The sequence below is a fragment of the Wyeomyia smithii genome, chromosome 3 (assembly GCF_029784165.1).
Source record: "Wyeomyia smithii strain HCP4-BCI-WySm-NY-G18 chromosome 3, ASM2978416v1, whole genome shotgun sequence".
Classification (NCBI taxonomy): domain Eukaryota; kingdom Metazoa; phylum Arthropoda; class Insecta; order Diptera; family Culicidae; genus Wyeomyia; species Wyeomyia smithii.
In genome coordinates, this window is record NC_073696.1 from 24795010 (window position 1) to 24814160 (window position 19151).

The 19151-nt window shown below is 35.2% G+C and overlaps 1 protein-coding gene across 1 annotated transcript in view; it reads left to right on the top strand.

The window, feature by feature from the left end:
- LOC129731240 (uncharacterized) overlaps positions 1-19151 on the top strand; it is an 86029-nt gene that overhangs the window by 31679 nt on the left and 35199 nt on the right. Inside the window, exons 2-5 of the mRNA XM_055691079.1 lie at positions 8411-8619; positions 8781-8916; positions 9015-9277; positions 9418-9550. Of these exons, the coding sequence (XP_055547054.1) occupies positions 8411-8619; positions 8781-8916; positions 9015-9277; positions 9418-9550 (741 nt within the window). The remainder of the gene's footprint in view (positions 1-8410; positions 8620-8780; positions 8917-9014; positions 9278-9417; positions 9551-19151) is intronic.

Here is a 19151-nt window from a genome sequence, read left to right on the forward strand (position 1 = left end):
GAAATGGCTATCGATAATTATCGATGATTTCCTACTACTATCGATAGGTTTTTCATCCCTATATAAAAGCCTGTTTCAGTCGAAGCCGCTCATAATAGTTCTAGACAGCGGCAACAGCAGTCTTCCCTCAGCAGCAGCAGTAGTAGTACAGTAGATACCAGGCGGATAGCGGCCACAGCTGTGACACGGCAATGGATAGTGCACTAGTTGCAGCGGATCTCAGTATCGATAGCAGCTGATGCAGTGAGGCACTTTAGTGAAATGCAGTCTCTGTGCGACAGCAGGCACTAGTAGGGTGTTTGATCCTGGTTCGAACTAGTTTCAGCGTTTTTCATGATACACTTGGGTTGATCTCAGCGTTTCTAATAAATGATGGCAGTTATGTATCAAGATTGACTTCTAATGTGAAAACACACTTATAACGAATATATTGTAGTACTCGAAACTGTATTTCAATGCCTGAATGATTTACTTTTCGATATTTAATGACAGAGAAATAATGATCCAATTTCGAACGATGCTGATTGTGGTTTGAACCATTTATATGATCCTGGTTCGAACTACTGATTGAATCGAGCAAAAGTTTTTTTACTCCTCCAAATATGCAATATTCTTTCAAAGACTCAAACAAATACTGAACGGATATGGATAACCCCTAATAGCATACTAATTTACCAAAAAGTTTTTAAATATTTGGACTGCTTTGACTGAAATATAAAAAACGCGCAGCGACTCTAGCGGTGATATAAGGAAGCTTGCTAGTTCGAACCACGATCATCGGTAGTTCGAAGCAGGATCAAAAATATACTGTCATATTTTTGTTTAAAATTTATTTCAACTAACCTTTCAATTGAAAAAATGTTACAGGAATGGAATTATATTCATGTCTAAATGTTTCAAAACTGTTCTTGCTCGAATATAATTGCTTTGGATACTATATAATAATGACGACGAACCAGGTCGTATATGAACAACCGAAGCCAAAATCAACGCTGTTTTAATTGTAAATAAATTAACTTAAGGCTGTAATTTTCAATATGTAAAAAAATCCTATGTTAAGACAGATATCGAAAGCATATTATGCAATCGTTCTAATCTTAAATAACTGAATTTAATAAGATTATTCGGGATTTTTCGTAATAGTTCGAACCAGGATCAATTTTGGCATGGTTCGAACCAGGATTAAAAACCCTAAATGCATTCAATGAAAAGTTGACTCATTTTGACAACACATGAGCCGTCTAGTTTTGAGTGTTAAATCAGCTTTTCACTGTTTATTTTATCACAAGGAATACTTCATTCGCACTGTCAGTGATAACGCCAAGATGTGATCGGTATCTTATCCGATATTGAATTAAACAACAAATTAAAAAATGACTGACACGCAAGCAGCCGGGTTTTCTTGTAAAAGTATTCTACTTCATCCTTGCGGTCGTGGCTTTGCACACAACCCTCCTGTGATTTTTTCTTCCTGGTTTTAAATTCTGCACCAGAAATTTGACCATCTTCAAAAAATAAAGGCACCCAATGACATGCTAACGTACACGACAAACCTTAAAATTTTTTCAAGTAGTTTAACACAAATAAATGTGTCTCTCGATTATACAATATGAGAGAAAGTCACATTGATGAATGCATTGATGTTAACCAAAACGCATAGATGATAAAAAAGAGTCCGTGAAAAAGAGAGCTGCTTCCGAATTGCATTATATAATTAGAAAAGACAACCAGGAGATTTTCTGAGGCGAAAAATCTCTTGGATCACGCCTTCACGCATGACGAAGTAAAGCCGTTGGCGCCGGTCCGGTAATCAACGGATCGTAAGTTCGGGTTCTGGGTGGAGTCGCCTCCCGGGCTCCGGTGATTAGCAAAACAACAGTAGCGGAACTAGACCGACAGAACATAAGCGAGAATAAAAAAAAAGGAGCAAGTTAAATAATTTGAATAAATACTGCCAAAATTGGCATTTTCTATTTATTTCAAAGCAAAAATGAATGAATAAATTTGGTTAGAAAATAGGCCTGCAGATTTTCAATTAAAAAAATCTTTGGTGCAAAATTTGAAAAAAATTTATTTTTTCGACGTTTTAGCTCATCCTGAAGATATTTTTTCTATTTTAGATTTTTGTGAATCATGTTTTCAAGATCATAATGTTTCTTTCAAATGGTCAGAATGCTCCAATCATCTTGGCGATTTTTTTTGCAACTTGCTTCTACCGTAAAAATTGTTTAAATTTTCTTTACTATATTACATATTTAAATGCTTAGAATACTTCACAACAAATTCGCTTTTATAAAGAAAGAAAGTAATTTTCCTCAGAAAATTTATTGAGAAATTCATGTTTAAAAATATTAATTTCTCTAAACCCGTCAAAATCCTACGCCCAGTTATCAGCGTATGCATTATTCAAAGCGATTAAAATAGATGTTAAAATCCGGGGTCCGCCTTCTGTCGGACAAACTGCACCCGACTCACCAGCACCACCACCCGCTGATCCGTTTGCTTATCGCATAATAAACCATCAACGACAGGGAAACAGATAAAAGTGTAATAAAAATTAGGATAGAATTAGCGTTACGTTCGGGGTTTCGAACCATCCTTCCCCTAAAAGCAAATCGGACAGTTTTGAACCTCATTACAATGCGCCATAATGTAGCGGGCCATGAAATTGACCCACGTGCTCTGTCTGCTGCTGGTCAAAACGACTCCCATGGGCGAATCTAATTTAAAGTGACCCCTATTATCCTTCGGCTTTATTTCCTATACGAACCTAGAGGTACGTGTGTGTATTCAAGCGCTAACCTGGTTTCCCTCCCTCATCCTTCTACCATCGCACCATCGCACATCGCAATCAAACTGCAAAACCAAAAGGGAAGGTATGAAACGTCAAAATGAATGATTTTTGGATATAGGAAGCACACACATGGCCTTCGGTCTCGGGGCCTTCGAGCACACGAACTTGACTCGCACATGCATCCTATTATGATAACGAGGCGACAGCTGTTGGATGCCTCTGTCACTCTGTCCATTCGCCGTTTGCGCCATGCAGTGCCATGCAGTGCCATGCAGTGTGTGTTCCCGTGGTCCTGGCCGACAGTGCGGCGGCAGCTGACTTGTCATTATCAGTTATGATGCGTGTATTTGTGTGTGTATTATATTGTGACACACACCGTCGACTGATTGGCGATAAAATTTAATAGAAATGGGTGTAATTAAAAAGTTCACTTTACAGTACGTGTGAGTCATTGTGAGGGGTTTTACGCAAACTCGTCTCGTCAGTAGGATCTTTGAAATTGTTACCAAAGTATTTTTTCGAAAGAACGTAGAAAAATCTTAGGCTGTTGTGAAAATAATATCTGAACTATTTTTAATTGTAAAAATTGTAAGAATTGACGTGAAATCCCTCCTCATTGTGAGTGTGTGATTTTGACTGTACTGAAGCAGGTGTTCAGTTCAGTTTTTCCTGCGGTTTTGCACACCGTCAAAAATCACAAAAACCAGTTACCAATTTGATTAATGGAAAGGACAACTCACGGCTGGCTGCCTGCTGCTGTTGATGATTTTTGGTGGTTTCCCACAGATTCAAAAAAAAACGTTTTGACTTTTGAGTTTTCAACATGTGATGCTCCTCTTGTTTCGTGGTAGAACCACACCCAACCAGAAGATTAATGTCAACTCATCATCAATGCATTAGGAAAATTCCTCCGAAAATTGAGCCGTAATCTTTGCGGTCAGACAAAATATTAAGTAATCAGGGCTAATTTATTATTCCAACAAATTCAGAGTCACGCTCTAGGCGTCAAATAAACGACGTCAAAGCCATAAACACTGTGCGAAAGCAGACAGATTACAACAGTCATGAACGGGAGCGAAACTCCCGCACTCTAGCGAGTGGGTAGGAATAGTGCAGAGGAAAAAAAGCAGCAAGAATGCAGCGGAATCTCGGTTTTTGTTACGAGTTCGCGTGCCACCCGAGTGCACATGTGCTGCGCTGTGAAAAAGCATCGCAGGCAGGCATCGGAGGAATGTCGCGTGGAGCGTCGCATAAATCCACCGCAAGCGGCAATCCTTCGGTAAACAAACAAATTTCAAAGTATTCCGTGATGTGGCTAAATCTTGGGATTTGTTGTTTTTCTCTCTAGCCGTAAACATCGGAACCGCAATGATTTCGGCCGTGCTGCAGTTTGGACTTAAGCTAGTAGTAAAAATGCCTCAGGCTATTACGAGTGCTCCCTTTTCTTTCTGCTTTCGTTTGTTTTGGTTTTCTGCACATAACAATAAAGATGCAGAATCTCTTCCACGATGTATCATCTGTAAAGATTTCTCGCCTTGATTACTGCTGAGAAAAATAAATAAATTTATTTTTGAAACCCTGTAAAGCCTTAATAAGCCCTGTCAATCTCACTTAGTTACAGTTTTTTTAAATCCTGATGTTAACCCTTGATGTTACTCGGCAAACCTAAATAGTTATGAACTAGTTGAACATTCCCGGCGATGCTCGGGATCAAAGGTTTCAAAGATAGATTTTTTTATATTTCATTGCTGCATTAGCTCAACTCACTTCATAAATATAATTTACATCTTATACTTTCATCATCACTTTAAGTAGGGTGTCGAACGTTTTCGTCAGTGGTTTTCTTCGGACCTTTTTTGCATAAGATTGCGCCAGTAAAACTACCGAAGAAAACCACTGACGAAGACGTTCGATACCCTACTTCAATATTCTGAGAACGCGCAGAACGGAAATACCCATATTGGATTGTTTTTTGTGATTTTGGGCTGATTTACTGAAACTGGAAGTCACCATTTTGGATTTCAAAATGACGTATGGACTTCCACTTTCGAAAGTATTGAAATTGTTGGCCAAATATCACTTTAGAAGTCATAAATTTGCATGTTTCATGTAGTTTTGTGAATAATATATCAAATTTAGTAATCAGATACTTGTTATTTTTCTTCAAATGTCTTTTCTGAACGTGACCAACATTTTAATGAAAAAAAAATGTGTCATCGCTGTAAAATGACGTATGGAGGTCCACTTTCGGAAGTATTGTGTTGGCCATATATCACTTTAGGTTATTTTCCTGAAACCGCCATTTTTTAATCCACAAAACTTTGTAGAAAATAGGAAAATAAAAGATTTTTAATGCTTAAGCTGCCTCTTAATCGATATTCAAACAAATGAATCGAAACCTTTCCTGCAGCTAGATGTGAGTTCTAGTTTGGATTAACGCAAAAAAAGTAAAACAGTAAGATTAAGAGCTGAATGACCTTCTGGTTAAAAGCTCTCTAATAAAAATCAAATTCAAATTCAAAAGTACAAAAGTAAATCGAATGCCGTAAAATGTAACTATTCACAAAACTACGAAAACATCAGAAATGTAAAATGTTCATGCTCGAGATATGGGTTATTCTGCAAAAAAAATTGTAGATGAAAGAACAACGAACATTTCATTGCAAAAAAAAACAAATCATTAAATTTTGATTCAGAGGCGAATTGCGCATAAAAAGTCAAAGTTTCGCATGTAATCGTATAAAAACGTATAAATTAAAAAAAAAATATTTTTCGGTGATTTTCTGTATTCTGTATGCTGTATATGGTCTTCGTGGCTCTGTGGTTAGCGATGTCGATTGGCTCCCACACGGTTGTGATATCGGGTTCGATCCCCGATCAGGTCGAGAATCTTTTCGAACTGCAATTTTTCTCGACTCAGCTCTGGGGCACGGTGTATCGTTGTTCTTATCCTACAACATGCAAAATGTGCTAAAACAATATCGATAACGAATTTTCTCAACTAAACTGGTTGATCGATAGCGCTATTTAGAAGGCTGCAATATTGTTGTGCTGTATACAGAAAATCATCTTCAAACATACATTTTATATTTTAACATAAACAAACATTTTAATGAAAAAAAATCCACATGTCATCGCTTTAAATTTTGATTTAGAGGCAAATCTAGCATAAAAAGTCATAATTTTGCATGTTTCACGCAGTTTTGTGAATAATATCTCAAGTTTTAGTAATCATATACATTTTATTTTTCCTCAAATGTCTTTTCTGAACGTTAACAAACATTATAGTGAAAAAAAATCATATGTCAACGCTTTGAATTTTGATTTAGAGGCGAATTTAGCACAGAAAGCCATAATTTTGCGTGTTTTCGGTAGTTTCGTGAATAATATCTCAAGTTTTAGTAATCAGATACTAATTATTTTGCCTTACATATCTTTCCTGAACGTTGACAAACATTTTAATGAAAAAAGAATCACATGTCATCGCTTTGAAATTAGATTAAGAGACGAATTCAGCATAAAAAGTTATAATTTTGCTTGTTTTACGTAGTTTTGTGAATAAATCTCAAGTTTTAATAAACAGATACTTGTTACTTTCCTTCAAATGTCTTTCCTAAACGTTTACAAACATTTTAATGTAAAAAAAATCACATGTCATCGCTTTAAATTTTGATTTAGAGGCAAATTCAGCATAAAAAGTCATAAAGTTGCATGTTTCACGTAGTTTTGTGAATAACATCTCAAGTTTTAGTAATCATATACTATTTATTTTTCCTCAAATGTCTTTCCTGAACATTAACAAACGTTTTAATGAAAAAGAATCACATGCCATGGCTTTAAATTTTGTTTTAGAGGCGAATTCAGCATAAAAAGTCATAATTTTGCAAGTTTTACGTAGTTTTGTGAATAAATCTCAAGTTTTAGTAAACAGATACTTGTTACTTTCCTTCAAATGTCTTTTCTCAACGTTTACAAACATTTTAATGTAGAAAAATCACATTTCATCGCTTGAAATTTTGATTTAGAGGCAAATCCAGCATATTTTTGTTTGTTTAACGTAGTTTTGTGAATAAAATCTCAAGTTTTAGTAATCAGATACTAATTATTTTTTCTCACATGTCTTCCTTAAACATTAACAAACGTTTTAGTGTAAAAAATCATATGTCAACGCTTTGAATTTTGATTTAGAGGCAAATTTAGCACAGAAAGTCAGAATTTTGCGTGTTTTACGTAGTTTCGTGAATAATATCTCAAGTTTTAGTAATTAGATACCTATTATTTTTTCTCAAATATCTTTCTTAAACATCAACGAACATTTTAATGAAAAAAGAATCACATGTCATCGCTTTGAATTTTGATTTGGAGACGAATTAAGTATAAAAAGTCATAATTTTGCATGTTTTACGTAGTTTTGTGAATAATATCTCAAGTTTTAGTAATCAGATACTAATTATTTTTCCTCGAATGTCTTCCCCGAACATTGACAAACATTTTAGTGAAAAAAGAATCATATGTCATCGCTTTGAATTTTGATTTAGAGGCAAATTTAGCACAGAAAGTCATAATTTTGCATGTTTTACGTAGTTTTGTGAATAATATCTCAAGTTTTAGTAATTAGATAACTATTTTTTATAACTAATATCTTTCCTGAACATCAGCGAACATTTTCATGTTAAAAAACCTACATGTCACCGCTTATTATTTTTGATTTAGAACGATTCAAAATGATGATGATTACTGTACACCACAGAGACTGAGGGAATAATATCAATTAGATCAAGCGTTACGGAATTCCATTTTTATATAGTAGATTATGTAAGATCTGTAACAACTTAGGACTCAATTAAACTGGTGTCAACTGGTGCTTTGGTACGTTAATGATTTTATGTGCCATTATATACTTTTAGTTGAGTGGCAGTGTCTGATTTTGTACCAAATAATCGTCATTTACGAGAAATGTTACTTTTTAGCTTGTTTCTTGCTAACCAAAATATCTTGTAAACCACGAATACATTTTGTAAACACTAGGATCTAGTGCTACAGAACTCAGCACACACCCTAATGGCGTGTTCAATGTCATGTTACTCCAATCTACAAACGATGCAATACTTTGTCCGTCGGTGAGCCCACTTCGCAGTATATGAGCCTCTAATTTGTAGTGTTCGGACATAAGTCAAGGCATCACGCAAATGAAATCTCATCCTACAACTAACCCCCGAAGGCAAGGGGATTATAGTGTGGAGCCACCTTACCTGTTCTCCCTTATCGCACGAGGGGAGCAGTACTAACAAGCGTACTCTGCCGTGGAAAAAAATTAATTTCAATTGGTCTATCATAAGTATCATAGTTTTTTGTTCCAACCTTTAGTAACTAATTAATTTTACCAACAGAGGTGTTTCTTGTTGTTTTTTATAAATTTCGCATGTTGAACCATTTGGTTTTTTTGCAATTCTCCGAAATATTTTTTCCATAGTACTGGATGGCTATTTATATGAAACATACTATTTCCAGGTGAAGCAGAATTTGAGCACGATTCAATCATACACATTTATCTAATCTTAACAGAATTATTCAATCGGTTCCTCTCTCTCTCTCTCTGTTACCCTCCTATTACAGAAACGGCCTTCGGAATCAAACTGACGGAGGTTCGAGTGCCTAAGCACACCATCAAGGATCATCCGGTGCGGCTCGAGTGCCATTACGAGATGGAAGGCGAGGCGCTCTATGCGGTCAAGTGGTACAAGGATGGCAACGAATTCTATCGCTACGTGCCAAGAGATAACCCACCGGCCCAGGTTTTCCCACTCACCGGAATCAACGTCGATGTAAGTTATCCATCCCCGAACCGAAAAATCGCCATCCCAATTGCCGGAGATAAAGCATCGGGCAGATGAAATTGATGACTGTGATAATGAGGGAAAATCTTTCTTTTCTTCTCCCCATTTCCAATTTCCGCTCTCGCCGGGTGTCCTCGCCATCACGGTAGGTGCAAAATTCAACCAACGACCAAGTGGTGCTGGATCCAATCGAGCTGTCTTCCAGTGGGAAGTACCGGTGTGAAGTGTCTGCTGAAGCGCCGTCCTTCCAGACCGTGTCCGACCACGGCGAGATGACTGTCGTAGGTATGTTGAGTGCCTATTTGGGGAAAGGAAATGCAAACAACTTTTTCCGAGACAGTAACGAACTTCCTTTTTCCTTTTTCTCACTCGAACACTTGCAGTGCTTCCGGACGAGGATCCGCACATAACCGGGGGCAAACCGCGCTACCAGATTGGTGACTACGTGCGAGTCAACTGCACTTCCGGCCGCTCCAAACCGGCGGTGCATCTGACCTGGTACATCAACAGTGAACCGGTGGATCCGGCCCTGGTCCGACAGTACGAACCGGTCGTGTCCGGCTCGGACAGGTTGGAAACGTCTATCCTGGGGCTAGAATTTCGCGTCAAACCAAAACATTTCAAGCGAGGCGATATGAAGCTTAAGGTGAGAAGATGACCCTTTCCTGTCTAGCGTATGCGAATCTTCTTGCCTTCGTTGTTCGCCTGGCGTGGAACGAGAAATTAATTTTCCTTCTTTTGCTTTGTTTCATTATTATCCCCAACCACTCGGCAATCCTGCGGCAGTGCCTCGCTACGATCTCAACCGTGTACTGGAAAAGTAACGAGGAAAGCGTCGAAGGGGACAAACCGCAAAAGGCGCCGATGCTCGAGTCGCGGAAGGCCGTCTCCTCCAACACTCGGGCGGACCGAGTTCAAGGTTGGTACCTGATTTTGCTGCTATCTGTTGGCTGGGAAAGATTTTCTCGCAAACTATGTGAGGAGTGGGGCAGGGGATTACGTAAATATAATGAAATTCTGTCGAATGGTTGGTATTTTTAGGTTAATGAATTTCCTTCCAACTAAATTTAAGAGAGACATTCAAGCTGTTTTGCAATTGAGTGAATATTTAGCGTCAAGTGTCTGCAGGGTTGTACTTTCAAATTCGTTGGAGGCAACGATAATTTAAGCATGTTGTGTTTGAAATTTGATCAATCTGTACAATTTAAAAAATCTATGAATACTGCAATGAAATTGCAGTGAAAATTTGTATAACCTGTAAAACTTGTCAATTAAGTCAGCGAAATTGGTGTCATCAGCAAGATCTATGAAATGTACTAGTTTGATACCTTAGAAAATCTACGAAAAGAAGACTGAAAATAGAGTAAAAATCAAATTGATTTGCTGGATAGAAATTTAAATTTTCTTTCCTTTTTTAAATATTAATAATACATAAAATTCACAAAAAAGGCAACAGACATTACAAACAGAATAAACGTATAACCAGAGTTGATGGATTACTAACAGAAGAGAATATAAATACTAAATCCTATTAAACGTAGAAATGAAAATGATATTTTCAGCTAATAAAAGTACGTAAAAAAACATAAAATCAACAAACGAAATGGCAATATAAACGAAACAAAGTCAAGAGCGAGCAACGTAATGAAATTCGAATTGAATGAACACACAAATCTCATCGTAAAAGGATGCAAAATAAATCGAAGTGTCCCAAGTTGAAAGAAATATTTTAAACAGAATAAGAAAAAATAAAACAAAGTCAAAATAAAGGAAGGAAGATATAAAAATAAAACCCCCGTTGCCGTGCCTGATGTTAAGGAAATAGAGCGTTTCGCATAAATTCAATCGACCGTTTTTGATTTGCATTGATCTTTGAACACGTATTTTGCTCAGGTTGTGAGCGTATTTTTCCCAGGTGGAGGAGTTTTTCAGACCCAAGAGTGATTTTCTAAGACGGCATAGGTACAGGTTATCATTTCGATATTTTTTAAGAAACCCTATGTTATAACAAAACTTTTGGTAAAAAGTCCAGAACGAATGAATAGAAAACAATTTTTCATTGAAATTTAAGTTTTAGAAAAAATTATCTATTTAATTATGTTGCACAATTTTTTAAAAAGAGTCTTTTGGTTGTAAGAAACTGGTTGTCTCCAGCAGCAAACAGAAGTTTATTGAAAAGAACAGTCAATATACCACAGTTGATACTTGGAAAGCAAGGAGATTTGATAAATAGTTTAGAGATTATTTCCGTCCTTTGAATTAGAAAATAACCATAAAGCCTGAATTGTTCATCCATTCTCGTTGCTTGCGAAAAATGAATTGTGGTATATTTACCGTACTTTTCAATAAACTTCTGTTTACAGCTGGAAAACCACAAATTACTCACAAAAAACGTATCTTCATAAAAAACGTCAAATTTTCAAATTCAATTTTGTAATATATCAGAAACGGATGCATTTAGAGAACTTACTACCAAGAGCTTTATGATTTGGAAGTACAGGTCAAACTCCATTATATAGAGACTCAAATATATATGGACTCGAATATGCATGATTGGATTATATATAATTTTAGACTTGATTATATTTACGTTTCGCTCGAGGTGAAGGAAGGGGGTTGTCTGACAAATCGTAGCAACCCAGAAAGAAAATTTTGAAGATTTATACAGAAGAAGGGAGGTCGAAAATAGTTACTTTTATGCAATGTAAATAACAAACGTTTCCTAATTGATTCATGTATGTATTTTAAAAAAATCTATAAAAATAAATGGAAAAATATTCGAAAAAAAAATTAAATTTTCGAAATATTTTAAAATTTTAAAAAATATTTTTGAAAAATTTATAATACTCAAGTACAAACAATTTCAGATATAAAAAAAAATTCAAAAAACATATATTAAAATTTTTAAAACATTTAAAAGAAATTAGGGGCCATGCACATACCACGTGGACAGCTTTGGAGGGGAAGGGTTGGCTAATGTCCACGGTCCATACAATTTTCTTGGAATTTATTCGGTCAGTTTTCCACGGAGGGGGAGGGGGGGGGGTCAAAATCGTTAAAAATCTGTCCACGTGGTATGTGGATGGCCCCTTAGAAAAAACGAGATGACAAATCGAAATACACTGATCAAATTTTTTATTCACATTTCAATTACATACGAAATAACTACAAGATATACATTTTTTCGGCAATACATGTGTTTTCTGATTTTCGACGGGATGAGTCAAAGCAAACATTCTTTTCATTTATTCGAAAAAACCTAAATTAATCCACCTAGCGGTCAGACTCAGCCTTTCTCATTCAAACTTATTATTTGTGAAAATAGATTTACATGAATGCTTAAATCCAAAAAGGTATATTCACTCTTAGGGTTCTAAAATATTGATGTTGTATTAAAGTATAAAATATGAAATTTGACGTAATGTTAGTGCTTCGGAAATAGCGAAATATAAGAAATGACTCTTAATTTCGAACAAATTAATCACGAGCGATACCGGGATCGTTCAAATAGTACGATACCACATTCAAATCATGTTGAGGCCATATATATTGATCAAAGCTGGAAAAGTGTTGAATAGTCTTTGAGTTTCTTTTCTTTACAAAACTTTTTTAAAGTATATCAATTTTTTTTGAAGTTTGTTATTTGTAAGTTTGAGAGATGACTTGTTTGTATGACACTAGTTATGTTCAAATAAGTCGTGTAGTACTTGAGATAATAGACTTTCGTTGTTTTACAAATTAAAACATAACGGTTGCTTAAGTTTGATTACAATCAAATGAAAAGGGAACGTATGGGGGAGGCAAACTTTGAAACCACGTGTTCAATCATAATTCATCAGTTAACCCTTAACTATCCCGTTCATTCGATATAAATATTGTTCAAATCTGTTGTGTAGTTTCTAAGATAATGAAGTTTACTGATTTTCACATTTCGATACATTACAGACGAAGTTACATTCCGATTACAGCAAAATTCAATAGGGTGTTATGAGGCAGCTTTCCTTTCATTTGATCCTAATTCTGTGGAAATCGGGTCAACCATCTCTGAGAAAAGTGAGTGGGCCCAAGTAGTCTTCGGAATATGTTTATTTTCATAGATGGATTTCACATTTTTAAACATAACAGGCAAAGTAATAATCCGTTCGCAAAAAAAATCATTAGGGTCTTATGGGGCAACAAGACTTTCCATATGACACTGATTTTATGAAAATCGGTCCAGCCATCTCTGAGAAACATGAGTGAGATTAAATTGTCTCCAGAACACGTTTCTTTCTGTAACTTCTGAACCATTTGTTCAATCTTCATATAAATCAAAAGTTGAGGGTTTTTAGGTAGCCCTTCATTTGAAACCAATTTTGTTCAAATCGGTTGTGTGGTTTCTGAGATATTGATGTTTCGTGATTTTTACATTTTGATACATAACCTCTGAACTAGAAATCAGATTACAACAAAATTCAATAGGGTCTTATAGGGCAACTAGACCTTTCATTTGCAATTGATTTCATTGAAATCGGTCCAGCCATCTCTGAGAAAATCGAGTGAGATTGGGAGAGCGTTACACACACACACATGCAGAAAATGCTCAGCTCGTCGAATTGAGTTGAGTGGTATACGACATTCAGCCCTTTTGAGCACTTTTATACCTTTAGTTTTTGCAGTGATTGCTATACCTTTCTAGGAGAAAGGCAAAAAGTGAAATGATAGAAATGACTTTTAATTTCAACTTCAATCCCGAGCAAGGCCGCAAACATTGGAATAGTACAATATTAAATTTAAATGATCTTGAGGCCACTTATTTTGATCGTAGCTATAGTTTTAAACAGTCTGCGGGTTTCATTTCTTTCTATAACTTTCAAACCACATGTTTAAACATTATGAAATTCATTGTTTAAGGGTTTGAAAGCCCATTTATTTGAATTCAACTATGTTCATAGCTTCTGAGATATAAAAGCGATTTTCACATTCTGACGCAGCGCCAAAACTAAAAGTTTGATTACAATGAAATTCAATAGCAACCTAAGCGGCAAATAGACTCTTCATTTGACACCAAGATAGAAAGAATCGATCAGACCATCTCTAAGAAAAGTGAGTGCGAAAGAAAGGTGCACATACACACGTACACACCCACACACAAACATATACACCTATACATGCATATATGCAGAAAATGCTCGATTCGTCGAACTGAGTTGAGTAGTATATGACGTTCGGTCATTTCAATCATTTTTCTACCTTTTAATTAGCCAGTGATCGTTAGGAGAAAGTCAATATGTTTACTTTCATTATGTGATTTCACATTTTTATAAACAACGGACACAGTTATAATCCGATTGCAATGAAATTCAAAAGCAACCTATGGGGCAACTAGACCTTTCATTTGACACTAATTTTGTGAAAATCGGTTCAGCCATCACTGCGAAAAATGAGTGAGCTTAAACAACCTCAGGATAACTTTTCTTCACATAACACTTGAACCATATATTCAATCATAACGAAATTCAAAAGTTAAGGGTTCTGGGGACAGCCCAATCATTTGAAACCAGTTTTATTGAAATCGATCGTGTGGTTTCTGAGGTATTGATGTTTCGTGATTTTTACATTTTGATACATAACCTCTAAACTAAAAATCCGATTACAATGAAATTCATTAGCAACCTATGGCGCAACTAGACCTTTCATTTGCAATTAATTTTATGAAAATCGGTCCAGCCATCTCTGGGAAAAGTGAGTGAGAAAAAAAAGTTGCACATACACACACACACAAACATACACAGATACATACATACATAAAGAAAATGCTCAGTTCGTCGAAAGAAGTCGAGTGGTATATGACATTCGACCATTGGGACCACTTTTATACCTTCGGTTTTTCCAGTGATTGCTATACCTTTCTAGGAGAAAGGCAAAACAAAACTTTTTGTGAAATGAATAAAAAAAAATTTTCTCTGATTCGATTATATATAAAATTCGATTATATATAGTGAAAACAAATCGTAGACTATATATAATCGAGTCTGACCTGCAGAGTTAAAATAGAAGAAGCAATCAAAATAGAATTGAAATAACATAGTAAAAATTAAAAGAATTACCATGGAACGGGGAGAAATTGATCAATTTTTATAACAATTTTCAATTAACTAGCTTCATGTACATTTTCCCCGAAATAGTATAATTTTAAAACAAGTACTGGTATGTGCTCCAGTAAACCTCTATGGCTATTGGTGAAATTTCTGTCGTCTAATTCATGAAATAAATTTGATAATTCTATAAGGTAGGTACTATGAGTTAATTGGGGTGAAATTGATCACCATTGAAATCTATACATTCTTTTGGCAATGTGCTTTTTCTCGATATGCTGAAGATAAATGAAGATTTCTGTACTGAAAAATATCATTTACAGCTAGTTTGGAAACGAAAATAACGATATTTCAGGTTAAAATTTGTTTATTTTGGTTCACGAGCTGCTTGTTGCTAAATTTGATCTTATTTGATCGTCGTTCGACCGATTTCAATTCGGTATGTTGCAAAAGCTCAAAAACTAGCTCTGAAATTGAAATCTTTGTGGTTTCCTGCGAATTCATCAGTTTTTCTTTAATGGTATGGAATGATCATTGTTGAAAATTACATTTTTTGAGCTTTTATCAAACTTTACTCACTTCTCCAAATTTAACGTAATTAACCCTCAATTAAGATTACTTTAAGTAAATTCAATACTTTTTTTTGTTATTTGGAAACTTATTTGATCAATTTTGATTGAGTTTTGGCTGAGTTAGAAGAATTTTTCGAAAATATGAAAAATTGCACCGGGCAAAAAATATGCAAAGCGGTTTAGCAAATATCTTAAAATAACAATATAGTTCACTCTCGAATTTTCCATATATTTCCGTGAAGAGAGACAGGGAACACCCCCTTTTGTGGTGAAAAAGGTAACTAAACTCATTGCACAGTGGTACAGTAAGGCAATTTAGGTGGACATGAGCTTTTAGTTGCGATTTTGGTTTGCGGTTTAAAGCCATAGTTTTTGTAAAAAGTTGTTTCTTATACATAGTCCTCTATTTGTGTCACTTTTTGCCTATGAAAATCAGGGTGGTCCTAAAATCAACGAAATAAAAACAAACTAACTTGTTTTTATTTGCATAAATAATTGTAAACATTCTTTGGCAAACCTGTAGACCAACTAATTCTAAGTAACTTTGTAAAAAACTCTTTTGTAGACATTGAATTTGGTTTCCAAAAACAGTCTGTTCGCTCTATTTTTTCAATTTTAATTTAAAAACAAAGTTCTTTTCGGTAACTTTGATCAAATATACGACAATTTTGACGAAAAAACATTGTCGATATATTGTACAGATGAAGAGTTTTCACTATTTGATATATTAATGTCTCCGTTTAGGACAAACATAAATAATATTTTTTGGTATCATTTGAAAGAACAAATATTGTAAAAATATTGTGAAGAAATACCGAAAGTTTCTTAAAATTAGTTGATCTACAACTGTGCCGATGAATGTATACATTTATTTCTGCAAATAAAAAAGTTAGTTTTTTATTTAGTCGATTTCAGGACCACCCTAATTTTCATTTGCACATAAAAAATAGACTAAATATAAGAAACAAGTTCTTAGAAAAAAATTTTACTCTCAAACCACAAAATCGCGTCGAAAACCTCATGTCCGCCTACATTGCCTTACTGCACCACTGTGCATTGTTGTTGAATTTCTGTGAGCGTGTAACCGCCATTCTCACACACGAAACTGAATTTACTCAATTTTGGATTTAGTTGACTCAATTTCATACTTTCACAGAAAAAAATATGCTGCAGATTTCGTTCGTATATTGTTTGTACGTAAAACTAACGCCATTCGGGAAGTTAAATATTGATAATATAATAGATGTAGCTTATTGAGGCACGAGGAAGTAATATTCAAATAATCAGGCCACGACGTGTAAATGGTAAACTAATCCCAAGTTGCTATATACGTGGTTCCCTGTGTAACTTCACTAGCTCAGATTCATCACGGGAAGCAACTACGAAATGTGCGGCCGTCAACCTCAAGCTCAATAATCAGGCCACGAAGTGTACAATTAAATGAATGTTTCAATTACCTCGTGAAAAAGATAAAAGGAGAAACCGCACAATGGTTGTCAATAGTCGTATATGGTTGTTGTGCAACTTTTAGCTTAGATAACAGTTGAATGTTCTATCAATTTAACAATTTAAGTATGGATACATATAATGTTGTAATTGGTTTAAAAGCTTTATTTTATGTTATATACAAAAAATATTCAACAAAACAAACTTAATAAGTGATAACAACTGTTATGCAAAAACTATTATTTAATGTTTAGTTTTCTTCGTTTTGAAATTATTTTTTTGTTTTTTTTATCCCTCCGAATTTTTTTCTCTCGAGTTCTAATCTTCGTATTAATCACTTGCAGCTTTGCTTTAACCAGCATATTTATGTATTTACTAGCTGACCCGGCGAACATCATCCCGCCTATTTTTGTGTTAAATTTAATAATTATCAACATTCCAAATTCATTGTTTTCTTGCGATTTGTTTATATCGTTTGAAATGATTGGTTTTATCGGAATAACAACATCCTCGACTTTTGCCTTTAGTACATCACCTCTATTCCGAAAACACTCATATTGGGTGGTATTAAGTTATTTTCGTTTTTTTCCAGAAACTGAAAGTGGTCATCTTCGAATTTAAGGTGGTGTCCAGGGTCAATGCTTGGCTTCTATACATTATTTCGATTACGGAAATATTCATATGCAGTAGTATTCGGCTGTTTCCCAGAAGTTGTCATCTTACAATTTGGTATTTGGTCACTTTAGGCTATTTTCCAGAAACCGGAAGTCACCACCCTGGATTTTAAAATGGCATTTGGAGACAATTTCTGGCCTCTGACCATCATTCTGGCTAAAGAAACGCCCATATTTGGTTGTTTTGGGTCATTTTCGGCAGTTTTCCAGTCACTAAAAGTCGCCATTTTACAACTCAAAATGTTGTCTGAGGTCGATTTGTGGTTTCAGTGCATCATCACGATTTCAGAAACACCCTTATTGGGTGGTATTTGGTCATATCTCGCTGTTTCTCAGAAACCGGAAGTCGCCATCTTGGATTTTAAAATGGTATTCAGAGACAATTTCTGGCCTCTGAGCGTCATTTTGGATAAAGAAACATCCAAATTAGGTGGTTTTTGGTCATTGGTATTTGGCAGTTTTCCAGTCACCGGAAGTCGCCATTTTACAACTCAAAATATTGTCGGAGGTCGACAAACGTACAAACCGTGGAACACCACCCATGGATTACCGCATACATAAGCGAACTTTATTGTTATAAAATATTCGGCCGAGTCCACTTCACAATAAAATGTGCATTTTTTTTTTCAGTGTACCCATTAGGGTAATATTATTGTCAAAAGTTACTCTTTTTCGCATATCGTGTAGAACAAAATCAGAAGTGGCGCACCTAGCGGTTGAAAAGGTGACTAACGCTTCTGTCATTTTCAATTTGTCTTCATAATTTCACGTAAGTGAACTATAATGGTATTTAAGATATTTGGTTTTACTTTTGTTACCTTTTTCAGGAATTAGTGTAATGATGCCTTCACTAAAACTTTTCGGCGGATGAAGGGTTCCATCTAAATAACCATTGTACACTTCCAGTAATTCACTTTTTATGCAGTCAAAATTGTTAAAGTAAAATTCATAACTGAGACCATCAGGGCCAGGGGTTTTCTTTTTGGAGCAACTGTTTAGAACAGATCTAAGCTCAGGTTCTGTAATAGGGAGCATTAGCGCAGACTGATCTTCACTAGATAGTTTTTCTCTCAAGTGAAGAATCGGGTTATCATCATTGTCATTATCTAAATGAAGTTGATTATTCAAATGAATATCCGTCGCAAAGGCCTCAGAGTAATATTGAAAGACCATATTTTTTAACATATTGAGATCGGTGACAAGACATATTCCATGCAATAGCTGCAGAGAACTTCTAGTTTCCAATCCCTTAATTTGGGCTGATACTTGAAAGATATTTAACATTTCGTTGCGTAGCAAAGTTTGGTCCCTCAGAAAAGTTCCAAAATGCTTCAATCGACTTGACTCTATCTCAATCATTGAATTTCCAGCAGTGTATCCTCCCCTCTACTTTTTTTACTCATCCATTCTTGCATTTTAGCTTCAATGCATAAGACTAATATGTCCCTAGCAGTAAACAGCACACGAAATGAGAAACGCTAGAGGACTCAAAAGTAAAATCAAGAACAATGGAATCAGATCGACTTGAACTGTCCTACAGTACGGTCGCATTTTACCAACAGCTCGAGGCTAAGTCTTAGACTACCGAGAGATATTAAAATTTTGTTTTTCGCTTTCAACAGGCAATCTTTTTAAAAGACTACCTGTTGAAAGGCAAAGTAATAAATTTGTTTTTAAAGTTAACGAGTGTTTAGTGAATAAATTTGGTTTGAGATATTTCTAATTAAATTCTATAGTGAAGTGAAAGTGTA